Source organism: Hemitrygon akajei, chromosome 12 (genome assembly GCF_048418815.1).
Source record: "Hemitrygon akajei chromosome 12, sHemAka1.3, whole genome shotgun sequence".
NCBI classification, from domain to species: domain Eukaryota; kingdom Metazoa; phylum Chordata; class Chondrichthyes; order Myliobatiformes; family Dasyatidae; genus Hemitrygon; species Hemitrygon akajei.
Window position 1 is genome coordinate 105141435 of NC_133135.1, and position 18345 is coordinate 105159779.

Genomic DNA, 18345 nt, shown 5'->3' on the forward strand with positions numbered 1-18345 from the left:
GGTGGCAATGGCACACCACTTCTGTAGAAAATGTTGTCAAGAACAATCATGGTTTGGATAAACCATGATCGCCTATGTTGTATGGCACGCCACAGAACGACGGTGACTTCTGGATTACTTTTTCATTCTTTACAACCAGTGAAGTACTTGATAAGGTTTGTGATAGAGGAAACATAGCAGTCCTGCAGCTTCCCAGAACCAGCACTGTGCTAATGAGCAGAGAACTCCGAGGAGGAATCTGGCCTCCAGGACGCTGGGGGTTGAGGTCTTTGGATCCCATATCAGCTATCCCACCAAGGCTAAATACTCGGCCCAATGTAACACTGCCCACTTTCGATTCTCTTAAGCCTTTCTGAAGCCTGCCTTGTATCTTTGCTGTAAACATTCATTCTGTTCCACCGCAAAAGGCAGGATCTCCCATTGGCCAATCATTTCAAATCGACTTTCCATTCACATGCCAACATGTCTACTAATGAAGCCACACTCAGGTTGGAGGAGCAACACCTCGTGTTCTGTCTTGCTAGCCTTGAACCTGATGGCACAGACATTAATTTCTTCAACTTCTCGTAATTTTTCGCTCCCCTCATTTTTTCCATTCCAGGTGTCCTTGCCTCTTATCTGCCTATCACCTCCCTGTGGTGCCCTTCCTCCTTCCCTTCCTTTAATGTCCCACTGTCGTCTCTTAAATTTCTTCTTCAGCCCTTTACCTCTACCACCCCCAGCTTCTCACTTCACCCTCCCTGTCCTCCCCATGTATTATCTGCCGGCTTGTACTCCCACTCCCTTGCACTTTACTCTGGTTTCTGCCTCCTTCCTTCCCAGTCATGATGAAGGGTCTTGGCTTGAAACGTTTTCAATTTATTCCCCTCCGTAGATGCTGCCTGACTTGCTGAGCTCCTCCAGCATTCTGTGTGTGTGTTGCTTAAAATTCTTGAACTAATACTTTCATGGTCTTATCCCACCCTTTATCTGTCATCCCTAGCCCAGTGACTCTGATATCAGCTCTACTGTTCAAGCCTCATAATCAGCACAGAATTTAATTATAACCCCCCACTCCACCACGCCTTCAGCTGCTTGAGTCCTAAACTGGTCTGGAATTCCATCATGGAACATTCAAAGTTCAAAGTAAATTTGTATATACTGTATGTCACCATATACTGCCTTGAATACAATTTCTTGCAAGCCTTTACAGGAAAATAAAGAAATAAAATAGGATTTTGTGGCCAGACAATATGAAGATGGATGGAGGGGCAGGTAGTGTTGAGGAAGCAAAGAGTCTACAGAAGGACAGATAGATTTGGAGAATGGGCTAAGAAGTGGCAGATGGAATACAGAGTCGAGAAGTGTATGGTGACATACTTTGGTAGAAGAAAGAAAAAGCAAATGCAGTTTTTAAATGGAGATAAAATTTGAAAATCTGAGGTGCGAAGGGACTTTGGAATCCTCATGCAGGATTCCCTGAAGGTTAATTTGCAGGGTGAGTCGGTGGTGAGGAAGCCAAATACATTAATTTCAAGAGGACTAGAATGTAATGCTGAGGCTGTATAAGGTACTGGTGAGGCCAAGTTTTAAGGCAGAGGTTTGTACGTTCTTGATTAGTCAGGGCATGAAGGGATATGGGGCAGGAGATTGGAGCTGAGAGGGAAAGTGGATCAGTCATGACGAAATGGCAGAACAGCCTCGATGGGCCAAATGGCCTAATTCTGCTCCTGTATCTTGGGTCTGATTTGTGTAAAACTAAATAACATAACTAGAATACTGGAAGTGACATTAAACAATATTGAATCTTGACTGACAGTTCAATGAACAGAAGACAAATAAATCATGCACATTATGAACAAACAGGCCTCAGTTGGTCAAGGTTGACCGTGGATGTTGTGTCATAGCTCTCTAAGTACACAAGCCTGGGTGGTACAATACGGTGAGCAAGCTCCCCTCTTTACACAGCTGATGAACCCAAAGGAATGGCAGAGACCGGATACAGTTTGGCACCAGCTGCATGGCAGGAGTTGCCAGTCAGCATTGAACTCAATGTATGATGGCCTTAGGGACTCCAGCTCTGGATTTTTCCCTCCGTTCAGTCCCAAAGCCTTCCCTCCATGAGTGGGCTTAGCTGCAAGGGAGATTTGAGATCAGAGTTTCCCTTCTCTTAGATGAGCTGCCAAACACGGATAACACATCAGGGGGCACGGCACAAAATATGCCTTTGAGCAGAAAATCCTACAAAAGGTAGTGGATTCGGCCCAGTATATTGCGGGTAAAGCCCTCCCAATCACCTACATGAAACGTCATCGTAGAAAAGCAGCATCCATCATCAGAGATCCCCACCACCCAGGCCATGCTCTTACCTCGCTGTTGCATCAAGCAGAAGGTACAAGAGCCTCAGGATTCACACCACCAGGTCCAGGAACAGTTATGGCCCCTCGATGATCATGCTCTTAAAGAAGAGCGTAACTACACTCATTCTATTTCTGATCTTCCAGACCCAATGATACCACTTTAAGACCCTGTCTTGTTATTTCATGCTCTTGCTATTTATATGTGGATTTGCAGATAGTTGTCTTCTATGCTCTTGCTCTTTCTTTGATCTTGTTTACAGTTACTATTCCATAGATTTGCTGAGTATGCCCGTGGGAAAAAGAATCTTAGGGTTGTATGTGGTGACGTGCATGTACTCTGATAAGTTTTACTTAACTTTGGTGAGCCTCATCTGCCTGAAGCGACTGGTTTTAAGGTGTCAATAACCCACCCTTGCCCCTTCTCCTGTCAGTAGAAGCGACTTCGGTGGGCTTCGTAGCTAAGCCACATGTGGGCATGGGTGTCAGAGACCTCTTGAGGTGCACAACATTGGGAGCATTCAATAGTTAGTGGGAGCTCGTCCCCGTTACCACCCTGGGCTGTAACAACCTGAAAGAACCAAGTAATAAATGAGGTAAATAAGTGATACTGAGCTGTAGAGCCCACAAAAGCGAGTCTATAGGACTCTATTTCTCGCACTTTTAAAACTTCCTTATATCTGCTGCTGACCGGGTTTTTAACCTCTGCCTTAATGTGTCCCTGTGTGGCTTGGAATTGCATTGGTATTGGATGTTGATGTGAAGTGGTTTGCATCTATAGGCTGCTGCAGGATGGGTTAACGCGCTGGGACATTGCCTTCTCCACCAGGTGGCGCTGTCCTCCTGCTCGCAGTCCCTCCGCGAACACCCAAGCCCTGGGAAAGAACCCTTATCTCCAGAACTCAGAACAAGGCACAGTGTAATCCACGGGTCATAGACTGAGAGTATGGGGACCTTGTGCTGTCTGCACACTGGTGTTGGAACATTTTCCTCCCCTCTGCCTTCAGATTTCTGAATGGGCAGTGAACTCACTGTTGTTTCTTTGCTCTCACCTTGCACTATGTACCTAATTTTTATATATTTCTCACTGTAATTTAGTTTGTTTATTACATATTGCACTGTACAGCTGTCACAAAACAACAGATTTCCTGGTGTATTACTGTGCAAAGGTTTCAATCTCATAGCAAGGATGAGGCACTGGTGAGGCCCCACTTGGAGTACTGTGAGCAGTTTTGGGCCCCCTACCTTAGAAAGGACGTGCTGACATTGGAAAGGATTCAAAGGAGGTTCACAAAAATGATTCCAGCATTGAAAGACTTGTCATCTGAGGCGTGCCTGGCGGCTCTGGGCCTGTGCTCACTGGAATTCAGAGGAGTGAGGGATCTCATTGAAACCTATCGAATGTTGCAAGGCCTTGACAGAGAGGATGCTTCCTGTGGTGTGAGGAGTCTAAGATCAGAGTAGACAATCTCAGAATAGAGGGACGCCCATTTAGAATGGTTAGGAAGAATTTCTTTAGCCAGAGGGTGGTGAATCTGTGGAATTCGTTGCCACAGGCGGCTGTGGAGGCCGAGTCACTGGGTACATTTAAGGCAGAGGTTGATAAATTCTTGATTGGTCAGGGCATGAAGGGATACGCGGAGAAGGCAGGCAAATGGGGCTGAGAGGGAAATGGATCAGACATGATGAAATGATGAAGCAGACTCGATGGGCCAAATGGCCTACTTCTGCTCCTGGTCTTATATAAATAGCTAAGGCTTTTGCACAGTACTGTAGTCATTGTGTGTATTCCACTTCATTGCTGCAAAAAAAAAACCAAATTTCATGATAGATGTGAGGGATGATAAACCTGATTCTGATATGGGTCTCTATCGTGGACTGAGAGTGGGAAGGGGGCAGGGAGAGGGGAATCATGGTTAGGAAAGGTAAGGGAGAGGGGAGGGATCAGGAAGCACCAGAAAGACCTTCTGTAATGATAAATAAACCAATCGTTTGGAATGAAATGACCTTGCCTGGTGTCTCAGGGCTGGGTGTGTCTGTAGCCCCTCCCCTCCCGCCCCCAGAACTCCTTCTCTGCCACCTGTCCCACACCCCTCCTGTGTTCATCCCTCCACCCTCACCATTCCCAATATCCTTCGCTCCCACCAGATAGACAAACTTGCTCTCTGCTTCACATTGACAAACACAATACTGTGCAAAAGTCTTAGGCGCCTTAGCTATAGATACGTGCCTTGCTCTTCAGCACAGGGCCATGTGCAGTAATATTAAAGCTGATTCTGACCCTCAATATTAGTGTGACAGGAGGCTGTTATCATTGGCAATACTTAGTGGCTGACACTTGGAATTTAAGAGCAGGCGGGTGATGTTAGAACTGTGTGAAGCACTAGCTGGCCCAGCCAGAGTACTGTGTGCGTTTTCTGATTCCTGCACTACAGGAACCACAGAGGAGTTAGTTACTGTCCATCCTTAGTTGAAAGGGGCAGTAAAAGTGCTCCCACTGTGCCAATGGGGGGGGGGGGGATTTCTGGGATTCACGCCCAGTCACTGTGAGCATGTGGCTGTGGTTACACAGGTTGATGGGGCGTTTAGGAGGGCATACGGCATGCTTGCCTTTATAAGACGTTGAGCTCAAAAGTCAGGAAGTTACGTTGCTACTTACTTGCTGTCTGCCACGGGCCGCTGGCATTTAGGGCAACAATGAAGGCCCTCTATTTCTGGCGGAGTTCATGGCTTCCATCGTTGTGTCAGTAGCTTCCTCTCAGTTTTCATGCGAGTCCCGAGTGGAGACTCAGGAATACCGTCACATTCAGGTGTAGAAGGATTCTTCACTGCAGTTTCCATAACACTTTTGTTTGACCGGTCGGGGTTGTTAGCCCTGAGCTGAACTCCTGAACCTGGGCCACTCTTAGTCTGGCCACTATCCTTTGACCGGTTTGGCCATGGGTGATACTACCAGGAGCCAAAGCACAAAGTCCTGACTCCAGCCAACACAGCTCTCCGGGTCATTGAGGCACACGGGCCTCCAAACCAGGTTACATTGCAGCTTTATAAACTCCTAGTTAGGCCGCGTCTGGAAAACAGGTTTGATTGCCCCAATATAGGCAGCATTTCGAGACTTTAGAGAGCAAGGAGGAGGTTTCCCTGGACATTGTCTGGATTGGAGGGCATGTGCTATAACAAGAGGCTGGACAAACTTGGGCTGTTTTCTCTGGAGCAACGGAGGCCAAGGGGAGATCTAAAAGAGACAGAGATAGAGGAGACAGACTGCATCTTTTCCCAGGGAATGCATTTAAGGGTGCAAAGACACTGATAGGATTGTACTGCAGAACCCCAGCTGAACAGTGAAGAACAGATATGTCATCAAATTAAGGGAACATGCAAAAATAATAGGGTTGTTGTCATGGGGGATTTCAACTTCCCCAATATAAACTGGGATCTTCTTGGTATAAGAGGTTTAAGCGAGACCGAAGTTAAGTGTATCCAGGAGGGTTTCTTAATTCAATATGTGGTCAGTCCAATGAGAGGAGGGACTGTACTGGACTGGTGCTGGGTAATGAGCCTGGCCAGGGAACTGACCTTTCAGTGGGTAGGCAGTTAGGGAACAGCGACCACAACCCCTTATCTTTAACTTTCAGGATAGCTATCGATAAGAATAGGTACGGTCCTTGAGGGAGTTTTAAATTGGGTAGGGCTAATTAGAAGGGCACGAGGCAGGAACTAAGGAGAGTTCATTGGGAACACCTATTTTTTCCGGCAGGTCCACATCAGACATCTAACGATCAATTACACAGCATACAGGAAAGGCACGTTCAGGATCAGGTTTAATGTCACTGGAAAATGTTGTGAAATTTCTTAACTTAATGCAACCGTACAATGTAGTAGATGATAAATGTAGAATGAATGGATCAATCAATAAACTGATTCCTGTGAGTATACGTAAGTTAAACAGTTAGTGCAACAACATGAAAAAAGTGGAAGCGGTGTTCATGGGTTCAATGTCCATTCAGAAATCGGATGGTGGAGGGAAAGAAGCTGTTCTTGAATCACTGAGTCTGTGTCTTCTGGCTTCTGTACCTTCTCCCCGATGGTAACAATGAGAAGGGGGCATGTCCTGGGTGTTCCTGTTAGAGAGAAGGAGAAGATGGATATAAATAGGTATAAACATGTTAGGCTGTTTGGAGGTCAAGGAGGAGGAAATGTTGGGTCTCCTAATGAGTAGTAAGGTGGTTAATTCTCCAGGGCCTGATGGGGTTTACCCTAGCTTATTGAAGGAGGCAAGAAACGAGATTTCTGGGGCCCACATCTCAGAAAGGATGTGTTGTCATTGGAGAGGGTCCAGAGGAGGTTCATGAGTATGATTCTGGGAATGGGGGAGGGGGGTAACAAATGAGGAGCATTTGGCAGCTTTGGCTCTGTACTCACTAGTATCTAGAAGATCTCATTGAGGTAAGGAGGAGTTTTTTTAGTCAGAGAGTAGTGAATCTGTGGAATGCCCTGCTAGAGACTGTGGTGGAGGCCAAGTCCGTGGATATATTTAAGGCAGAGGTTGATCATTTCCTGTTCGGTCAGGTCATCAAAGGATATGGCAAGAAGGCACGTGTATGGGGTTGAGTGGGATCCAGGATCAGTCATGATGGAATGGCGGAGGAGACTCGATGGGCTGAATGGCCTAATTCTGCTCCTATGTCTTGACCAGTATCTTTGTGTCCTCTCTAGCCGTAGGCAAAGTCCCAGAAGATTGGCGAGTGGCTAACGTTGTACCTCTATTTAAGAAGGGAACAAGGGAAAATCCTGGGAACTATAGACCGTTGAGTCTCATGTTAGTTGTAGGGAAATTGCTGGAGAAAATTCTTAGGGATAGGATATACAAGCATTTGGAAACCCATGGCCTAATTAAGGAGAGGCAGAATAGCTTTGTGTGGGGCGGGTCGTATCTTACCAACTTGATTGAGTTTTTTGACAAGGTGATGAGAGAGATTGATGAGGGTAGGGTAGTGGATGTTGTCTACATGGATTTTAGTAAGGCATTTGATAAAGTCCCTCATGGGAGGTTAATCCAGAAGATGAAAATGCATGGAATCTGCAGTGAATTGGCTGTTTGGATTCATAAATGGCTGCATAGAAGTCAGAGGGTACTGGTTGAAAGGACTTATCTGAGCTGGAGATTTGTAATTAGTGGAGTTCTACAGGGATCTGAGCTGGGACCTTTGCTGTTTGTGATCTATGTAAATGATCTGGATGGAAATATAGATGGGTGGGTTAGTAAATTTGCAGATGATACCAAGACTGGTGGAATTGTGGATAGTGTAGAAGACTGGCAAAGAATACAGCTCGATATAGACCAGTTGGAGATATGGGCAGAGAAATGACAGGTGTAGTTTAACCCAGATAAATGTGAGGTGTTGCACCTTAGTAGGGCAAATTCAAGGAGACAGTACATTATTAAGGTCATGGTCCTTAACAGTGTTGATAAGTAGAGAGATCCTGGGATCCAAGTTCATAGCTCCTTGAAAGTGGCTACACAGGTTGATGAGGTGTAAGAAGGCTTATGGAATGCTTGCTTTTTATTAGTCGAGGCATTGAGTTCAAAAGCCAAGAGGTTATGTTGCAATTTATAAAATTCTGGCTAGGCCCCATGTGGAGTATTGCATACAGGTCTGGTCACCCCACTTTATGAAGGATGTTGAGACTTTGGAGAGGTTTAACAGGATGCTGCCTGGTTTAGAGGGTATGTGCTGTCATGAGAGGTTGGACAAACTTGGGTTGTTTTCTCTGGAGCGGCAGAGGCTGAGGGGAGATCTGACAGAGGTTTACAAGATTATGAGAGGCATAGAGAGAGTAGACAGGGAGTATCTGTTTCCCAGGGTTGAAATGTCTAATACCAGAGGGCATGCATTGAAAGTGAGAGGGGGGTAGGTTCAAGGAGGATGTGAGGGGTTAAGTTTTTTACTCAGAGAGTGGTGGGTGCCTGGAATGTGCTGCCTGGTATGGTGGTAGAGGCAAATACATTAGAGGCTTTTAAGAGACATTTGGATAGGCACACAGATGTAAGGAATATGGTGTAGGTAGGAGGGATTAGTTTCGGGCTGAGATCAAATGCAGTGTGGAACACTTCTGCTGGGTCACAGTATGAAGACTTTTCTTCTTCAATTGCCAACAGTGGAAGACATGACAAGCCGTCAGCATCGTTGTGTTGTTTGGTACCCTTGGACTCTATGTCATACCTAGGAGTGGGGTCCTAGGAACAGTGCCCGACATTGTAACAGGGTAGCAGTCATCACTGGAATTCCCTTCCTGGGACTGAACGTGGACACAAGAGGCTGGTGGTCAGTCACTGGAGTAAACTTTTGTCTGTAGAGGTTATTGGTGGAACTGGACTCTGTCAATCTATGTGTAGTTGTGTTCTGCACTTGGCAGTGATCTTGAAGCAAACATAATTGAGCGTTCAGATCCATCTTTCATAATGACTGCCAAAATGGCTCTAATGCCATGAGGGCATACATCGCACGCCAGTCTGATGGGCAGAAATGGGTCATAATGGGTGAACAATTCATCTGGTGTTATTAGTCTCTTTGTTTCCTTGAATGCTCTTTCACATCTTTCTGACCGTTCCCACTTTGCTCCTGTCTGTAACGGTGCGTTCAATGGGTGCAGCACTGTAGCAACGTTTGGGAGAAGCTGCTGGTAGTTTACAAGGCCCAAGTATGACCTGAGTTGTGACGCATTTCTGGGTTTGGGTGCCTGTAGCACTGCTCCAGTCTCGTCTTGCCATTTATGTAAGCTATGCTTGTCAATGAACATAGAACATAGAATAGTACAGCACATTACAGGCCCTTCGGCCCACAATGTTGTGCTGACCCTCAAACCCTGCCTCCCATATAACCCCCCACCTTAAATTCCTCCATATACTTGTCTAGTAGTCTCTTAAACTTCACTAGTGTATTTGCCTCCACCACTGACTCAGGCAGTGCATTCCACGCACCAACCACTCTCTGAGTGAAAAACCTTCCTCTAATATCCCCCTTGAACTTCCCTTCCCTTCCCTTAACTTAAAGCCATGTCCTCTAGTACTGAGCAGTGGTGCCCTGGGGAAGAGGTGCTGGCTGTCCACTCTGTCTATTCCTCTTAATATCTCATACACCTCTATCATGTCTCCTCTCATCCTCCTTCTCTCCAAAGAGCTCCCTTAATCTCTGATCATAATGCATACTCTCTAAACCAGGCAGCATCCTGGTAAATCTCCTCTGTACCCTTTCCAATGCTTCCACATCCTTCCTATAGTGAGGCGACCAGAACTGGGCACAGTACTCCAAGTGTGGCCTAACCAGAGTTTTATAGAGCTGCATCATTACATCGCGTCTCTTAAACTCTATCCCTCGACTTATGAAAGCTAACACCCCATAAGCTTTCTTAACTACCCTATCTACCTGTGAGGCAACTTTCAGGGATCTGTGGACATGTATCCCCAGGTCCCTCTGCTCCTCCACACTACCAAGTATCCTGCCATTTACTTTGGACATCCACAATGAGAGATTTCATTCTTGAAGAACTCACATTTCTCTCTCTTTGTGCACAGACCGTACTCACTCAGCCTGGTAAGCACTTTACCAAGGTTCTGGAGGTGCTCGTCATCATTTTTGCCAGTCATGATGATGTTATCAAAGTAACACTATGTTCCAGGAAACCTTGGAGCACTTGGGCCATTACTCTTTGCCAAATTGCTGGAGCTGATGTGATGCCAAAGATGAGATGATTATACTGGAACAATCCCTTGTGAGTGTTGTCTGTGAGGAACATGACTCCTCCATCTCCATTTGCAGATAAGCTTGTAACAAATCAAACTTTGAAAACCTCTTCCCACACGCCACAGATGCAAAAATCTATTCGTGGCAGAGGATACTGCACAGGGTTGATGCTCACTTTGAAGTCCCAGTAAATGCCAACGGCTCTGGCCCTCCCGTTCTTGATCACTGGGACAAAGGGCGTGACCCAATCACTCCACTCAGCCTTGGAGAGAACTCCAGACTTCTCCACGCACTGAGGTTCAGCAGCCACTTTGGACGTAGTGCGTAAGGCACTGGACGCACTTTATGGAATTTTGGAGTTGCTGCTTCCAATGCTCTTCTCAAACACCTTCTCGTTAGCTTTGATCTGTTGATGCCACACTGAGAGCTTTGATTGTGTGCCAGTTTAGTTGGATTTTTCTCAAATCATTCACATCTAAAAAATGCTGGTCCTCACTTTTCAATACATAAATTTCTAAGTTGTGTTTGGCCTCCATACGTCACCTTCGCTTCCAGTTTGCCTTTGGGAGACACTATTTTGCCTGTGTAAGTCTTTAGCATCACTGAGGTCTTCTCTAATGGTATCTTAGAAAACAGTTTGTTGTAGTCAGCCTCTGGAATTATGGACAAAGCTGACCCTGCATCCAGCTCCATTTTCAGTTTTACACCAGACACCTCTATTGTGATCTGGATCAGTAATACTACGCAATTCACAATTCATCTTTGTCAGACTCTATGTTGTCTGATTCTGTCTTACATTTGTAACTTCATGCATTTGCTTTTCACTCGGTTGTGCTTTTCGTCTGCCTTGCACATTCTCTCTACGCTTTCTGCAGACTTCGTCTTTGAACTAAGTCATTTGCACCGTGGGAGGATTTGTCACATTGATAACATCTTTGGCTTTTTGCATCATTCCAGGACATTTTGTGCATATCACATTCTAGCCTCCTTTTCTGTAGTTCTGCAGCACCCTTTACTGCAGTCTCTAACGACATTGTAATGGTCAGTGCCCGTTCTAAGATTAGGTCTCGTTTGGACAGTAGCCTCTTCTGAGTGCTTTGACTGTGCATGCCACATACAAGCCTGCCCCTTAATGCATCAGAAAGTCCATCTCTGAAGTCACAGTACTGGGAAAGTTTGTGCAGTTCTGCAATGTATTTAGAAATGCTTTCATCCTTTGACTGGTTCCCTTTGTAAAATCTAAATTTCTGAGCTGTGACCTGTGGTTTAGGGTGCAAGTGATTTTGTAAAATTGTAACAATCTCGTCGGCCATCTTGCTTGCCGGCTTCTCCGGTTACGTGGGAGACTGTCCATCCTTGCACCTGTTAAGTGTAGGGTCTTTTCTTTGCTCCTCCAAAATTTGTGTTACAATACAGTTCAACCCTCTTGATATACATCTCCCAGCTTTCATCAGTGCTATCAGATTCACCAGCTTCCCTGACTGAAGCCACTACTTTCACTTTAAATTCAGTGTTACTCATAGGTCTTTCGGCTTTCGCGTGCTGCTGTCTAACTCTCGCTATTACATCCCATAACTGTCGGTGCTATTTTCTGACATTCAGGTTCGTACTTGTCACCGGTTTGTTGTGACTCTGCACAGCTACATGTTGATTAAATAAAAGCAGTATGCAGGAGGTGACTTTAGCAAGTGTATTCACATTACGCAGACAACATACCAATACATAACATTAAAAAGGTCATTGTTCTAAAAGATATACATCTATATATGACAGAAACGTTGACTCTTTATTCTTTGCTATAGATGCTACCTGACCTGCTGAGTCCCTCCAGCATTTTGTGTGTGTAGAGCTTGTTCCTCTAGCAACACAGTAGTTTAGCATAATGCTTTACAGCACCAGTGACCAGAGGCGTGAGGCCCGTTAAATCAGGAAGGGCTGTTACTCCCAATCAGACGCAGTGACTCCTGGTTTGGAGGGGAGCAGCCAGCAAGCCTGTGTTACTGCTCCATAAGCCGATGCGTAGTTACAACTTCCGACACATTGCCCTTCTCAATGCTTTGATTTATGTGCAGGAGATGGGACGTTAAGCTGAAGCTGTGCAAGACATTGGTGAGGCCTAATTTGGAGTATTGTTGGTTTTCATCACCTACCTACAGGAAAGATGTAAACAATGTTGAAAGAGCACACAGAACATTTAGAAGGATGTTGCCGGGTCTGGAGGACCTGAGCTATAAGGAATGATTGAAGAGGTTAGGACTTCATTCCTTGGAATGTAGGAGACTGAGATGAGATTTGATGGAGACATACAAAATTATGAGGGTATAGATAGTGTGGAGTAGGCAGTGGATGGTTATATGAGCAGCTGGTGTGTATCTCAAATCTAGATTATGCAACCACTGACACCAGGCAGACAATCTCTGAAGAGTATTGATAATGACTGGGGTCACCCGTCTTGTAAAGACACTGCCCAGAAGAAGGCAAAGGCAAACCACTTCTGTAGAAAAAATTGCCAAGGACAATTATGGTCACTGAAAGACCATGATCACCCACATCATACGACACGGTAAATAACAAATGAATGACAGTGTAAATGCAAGCAGGCCCTTTCCATTGAGGTTGGTTGAGACAAGAACCAAGGGTCATAGGTTAAGGGTGAGAGGTGAAACATTTAAGGGGACTTGAGGAGAAACGGAGGGTGGTGTGAGTGTGGAGCAAGCTGCCAGCTCAAGTGGTGAATGTGAGTTTGATTATGACACTGGATAGGTACGTGGATGGAGAGGCATGGAGGGCCATGGTCCGGATGCAGGTCGATGGGACTCCGCAGAACAACAGTTTGGCGTGGACTGGATGGTTGAACGCCTGTTTCTGTGCTGCACGGTAGAGTGTTTCCTTTGGGTGCTCCGCTCTCCTCCCACAGTCCAAAGGTTGTTAGGTTAACGTGTCATTGTAAATTGTCTGATAATTAATCAGGGATTGCTGTGCAACGTTGCTCAAAGGGTCGGAATGGTTTACTCTATCTCAATAAATAAACAGGATTTTCTAAGGCTCTAGATAATCCAGGGTATTACTGTGGCTCTGTAAGAGACGGCGTTCTTTCCTCAAAGTCAAAGCACTGTTGATGTTCTGTCATTCTAGCCCAGATGAAGGGTTTCGACCTGAACCCCCAGATGAAGGGTTTCGACCTGATCCCCCAGATGCTGCCTGACTGCGTCCCCCCCCACCCCACCCCAAAGTCCCCCCAGTTGCTCTGTGCACTTCTCTTAGAATGACTTTCCTTTGAAAGGGCATTTGGACACTCCCAAATGGGGACGTGTAAAGGTCCAAAAAGCTAGGTGACTGCTTGTAGTCCTGTGTTCGCTGCCTTATCCTTGATCCAAGCTCAGCGTCAGGTTGGTGGGGCCTTGCAGAGCACATGGACTGCCATCAGGAAACTTTAGGACAGCACGTTTAGTATTTCTGCAACGACTGCACGGGGTGAGTGGAAGAATTGCGGGATGTGTCATAGACAAGTACAGCCCAGAAGTAGGTCCTTCAGCCCATCTAGTCTGGCCTGAGCCATTCAAACCACCTACTCCCATTGACCTTCACCGGGACCATACCCCTACCATCCATGTATCTATCTGAAAGTCTCTCAAATATCAAAATCAACCTCGCCTGCATCACTTGCGCTGGCAGCTCATTCCACACTCTCACCATCGGCTGAGTGAAGAAGCTTCCCCTCAAACTTCTCACCTTTCACCCTTAACCCATGACCTCTGGTTGTAGTCCCACATAACCTCAGTGGGAAAAGCCGGCTTGCATTTACCCTCCCTATGCCCCTCATAATTCTGTATACCTCTATCAGATCCCTTCTCAATTTTCTACATTCCAAGGAAAAGTCCTAACCTGTTTAATCTTTCCTTATAACTCAGGTCCTCCAGACCCGGCAACATCCTTGTGAATTTTGCTAAGTTATTAAAGGAACGATTCTGTAAAATATTTACATTTATTTTATTTCCTTTAGTACTGAGATTACATACTTTAAAACATTTGACACCACAGGTTATTATTCCGGACACAGCCCTACGATGAGAAATTATGCTGTTGTACTCAACAAGACTGAATTGGAAATCTGTAGGCCAGGCAAAGGAAGCTCCTGTCCTGTACAGGACAGCTGGTGGGGTAAGGGAGTTCCATTCTCGTTCTGGTGAATGGTGAGAGGGAATTACTGTTCACAGCAGATTGTAACAGTTATTCCAGTCCATGACATTCATTAATGCATAGTCGCGAGATTCTGCAGATGCTGGAAATCCAGAGCAACACACAAAATACTGGAAGAACTCAGCGGGTAAATAGAAAGGAATAAACGATCGACATTTTGTGCCGAGACCCTTCATCGGCCCGAAACGTCGACCGTTTATTCTTTTCTATTTACTTAGAACCTGTGATAACAAGTTTGGCCTTGGCCCAACACATCGACACTTCATCCGTCTCCAGCATTTTGTGTGCGTCACTATTGGTCGTTTTGGAGGTTTCATTTTCATCCCACCCCCTTCCTGTGCCATGCCACCTTACATTGGACGGTTCTTATGTCCATCAAGCCTCAGCCTGTCACCTGCACCAATCAGATTGTGAAAACTCCTCAATAACTAATGAACAATTCTTCACTACTTTCAAAACTCTAATACATGTAAATCCAGGAAACAAAAAAAAAATCAAAAGTAAATTAAAAATTACTTGTTTTAATGCCCTCAAGGTATTTTCTCCTGGTTTTTGTTCTCTGGGGATTGACGTGTAACGCTTTGAAATGTCGAGGCGTTCCTGCAATGTTGGTACCCAGATCTGTAGCACCATGGGATATTACATTACATGAGACATAGTAAGGATATTTCTACAGGAATAGCAGATGGGTCTTTTTTCTGTGCTGAATTCTTCTCAGTGTTGTATGTGCAGCTTGGGTACACGTGGTTAACAGTTAGACCTTCTACAGGAAATATGAAGACGTTTCTGTTATCAGGGTTGCGGCTACCACTGTAGAATTTGAAAAACAGTCAGGGTGACAAAGATTTGAGTGGGTCTGATGCCAACTTCTGCTCCCATTGTGCCTGTCCACTTGTGCACTGGCTCGGAGCTGTCTCAGTGAGGGATGGAAAGGGTTCACAAGTCTCCTCTGCTCTCACAAGGCCTGGTTTCTAGCCTCTTGCTGCTCTACCTTCCTTTGAATAGCTTGCAGACCATTCACATTACAGTAACATGCATTTGCATTTCATTTCTAATAACGTATCATTGCCCGTTTTAACTTCTTCAAGTACATGCTCGGGTTACAGGGCACAACAGCACAGAGACAACCTCTCCAGTCCGTCCAGTCTAGGGCTTCCCAACTTTGGGTCCACAGCAGAGAACAAAAGGTTGGTAACCCCTGGCCTAGTCCACTGACCTATTCAAACGTTTGCTACAACTGAGGTCCTCAAGCCCCGACAACATCCTCGTAAACGTTTCTCTGCATCCAAATGCCTAGTCCCATCGATCTGTAACTGGACCACAGCAATCCATACCCCTCCCATCCATGTCCGTATCCAAACTTCTCTTGAGACGAGATCGAACTTGCTCCGCCACTTTCACGGGCAGCTCATTCCATACTCTAACCACCCTCTGAGTGAAGAAGTTCCTCTTTAAACATTTCGCCTTTTACGCCCTTAACCCATGACCGCTAGTTCTAGAGTGGTCACCTGATCCAGGAATTGACAGGTGGGGATGGGGAGAAACTCATCAAAGCATCTGGTGGGGGTTAAAGTCAAGGAGCTGAGGGCTGGCTGACCCTTCACCAAGCTCCTTCTCCATCACCATGGAGACCTTGACCTCCCGGTCCCTCCCTCTGGGATGCAATTCTGAAGTTAACTTGCAGCTGGAGTCTGTGGTGAAGGCGGCAAATGTGGTGTTAGCATTCACTTTGAGAGGACCAGAATATAAAACCAAGGATATAATGCTAAGGCTTTATACGACATTGAACCATTAACCCATAACCTCTAGTTCTAGTCTCACCCCACCTCGGTGAAGAAAGCCTGGTTGCATTTACCTATCTATACCCCTCATCAGTTGCAGGCCTCCCCTCGTTCCCCTTGCTCCAATCGATTCAATCTTTCCTCATGACTCATGACCTCAAGTCCCAGTCCTCCAAGAGGATCACAACCTTGTTGTTGGGACGGAAGGCTTGGGTGCCCCAGTGACCCACAGCTATGTTGGCTGGAGTCTGGGCTTTATGCTTTGGCTCTTGGTAGGGTCACCCATGCCAAACATTGGCGTATCAGATACTTACCTTGTTCTCCCTCAACCCTTCCCACTCTAGAACTTGCTTTCTTACTTTCCCAGGTCTGTGTCAGTGACAGAAAACATTAACCCCTGCTTCCATCTCCATTGACACTGCCAAATCAGCAAAGTACCTGCAGCACAGATTTGCTCATCAGCTTTCTATATTTATTACCCCTGCTGTCTGTGCTTAAGCTTGTTTTGGGATATTTACTGTATTAATGACAAAATGCAAGCTACTGCTGTTAAGGACAGATTTAAGCTCTACAATAAAAGAGCTAAGTGACTATTGAAAGGCCATACAGTGGATGTGTCCAATAGGACTAGAGGACACAGCCTCTGAATACCAGGACCTCCCTTTAGAAGAGAGATAATCATAGGAAATACATTTGATCTGCCTACACCCATCGACCTGCACTGGGAACCTAGCCCTCCATATAGCTATTCAAACTTCTCTTAAATGTTGAAATAGAACTCACATGCACCACTTCCACTGGCAGCTCATTCCACACCCTCACTACCCACTGAGTGAAGAAGTTTCCCCTTATGTTCTCTTTAAGCATCTCACCTGTAACCCACGACCTCTGGTTGCAGTCCCACCCAACCTCAGGACTATAATTTCTTGGTTTAGAACCTTTCTCGCACAGTGGAACAACATTAGCTATCCTCCAGTCTGCTGTGGCCTTTCCTGTTGCTAAGAATGATTTAGGGCCCCGGCAGTTTCTGCACTCGCCTCCCGCAGGGTCTAAGGGAACACCCTGTCAGGGGATTTATCCACCCTAATTTGCCTCAGGATAGCAAGCATCTCCTCCTGTGTACTCTGTACACTGTCCATGAAGATGATGCTGCTTTGCCTCACTTCACCAGACTCTGTGTCTTTACGAGGAGGAATTTCTTTGTGAATCTGTGGAATTCATTTCCACAGTCGGCTGTGGAGGCAAGAGAACGGGGCTGAGAAGGGGAAACATAAATCAGCCATGATGGAATGGGAAAGCAGACTCAATGGGCCGACTGGTCTAATCCTTCTCCTGTGTCTGATGGTCTTATATGAGCTACCAGCAAAAGTCATTGGCTTCGAGTGTTAAACATTTCTCTCTCCACTGATGCTGACTGGCCTGCTGTGTATTGTCTGTAGATTATGGTTTTATTTCAGGTTTGTCCTTAGACTGAGGTAGCTGTGTGGTAAATCCTGGATGAATGAGAACATATAGGAACAGTGCTGTGGAGCGAACTGGCAAGGGAATGAAAAGTTGTTTCGTTTGGTTGTACAGGATAACGAACTTGAAATTGAACGGTGTGTACTGCCTTCAGTGAAGGTACACGAGCCTTGTGCGTTCCCCCATCGATGGGTCACAGTTTTCACGTTAAATCCATCCGAAGACTGGGTAGTGGTACCGAGAGAAACTTCGGCTCTGAGCTAGACGTAGGAGCCAAGCCAAGCCTCGGCCTCGGAAGTCTGTGGGGATGTCTGCCAGAGAAGGGGTTCTGTGTGGTTGGAGCGAGGGCCTCGAGAGACATGGTCCAAGGAGATTTCATGACTCTGCTCCCTGGGGTGTTCTGTTAGCAGCCAGCTCGGGGGGGCTCAGGAGTCTCTGTCTGGAGCAGGTGCATGGTCAGTTCTGTGGAACGAGAGCACAAGGTTAGACAGTGCTGAACCCTCACCCTAATAGCACTTTAACCAAATAGTTGCCTCTATGCCAGAACGTTCTGGTTTTAAACCTCCGTGCAGCTCTGAAAGAACAGTTAGACACATTGGGCGAGATGTTAAACCAAGCCCTCAAAAACATTTCCTGGCTCCACGGATGCCAGAATATCAGCTTTTTGCCCCCCCCTCCACCTCACCATGACTACCATTGCTAAAAGGACATCGGATCATGCAGTACAACGCAGTCCAGGCCCTTCGGCCCACAGTATTATGCCGACCTTTTAACCTACTCCAAGATCAATCTGACCCTTCGTTCCCACATAGCCCTCCATTT

General features: G+C 46.0%; 1 protein-coding gene across 5 annotated transcripts in view; it reads right to left on the reverse strand.

The window, feature by feature from the left end:
- Positions 1-6140: 6140 nt before the first annotated feature.
- Positions 6141-18345, reverse strand: part of LOC140737336 (hypoxia-inducible factor 1-alpha-like) — a 44276-nt gene continuing 32071 nt past the window's right edge. For 2 of the 5 annotated variants that reach the window (XM_073063777.1, XM_073063776.1), the window contains exon 12: positions 14056-17985. In XM_073063777.1, the coding sequence (XP_072919878.1) occupies positions 17927-17985 (59 nt within the window). In that variant the 3' untranslated portion in view covers positions 14056-17926. Of the gene's footprint in view, positions 6458-9890; positions 12232-14055; positions 17986-18345 lie in introns of those variants that run through there. The other 3 variants (XR_012101108.1, XR_012101109.1, XR_012101110.1) reach the window with 3 other exon arrangements.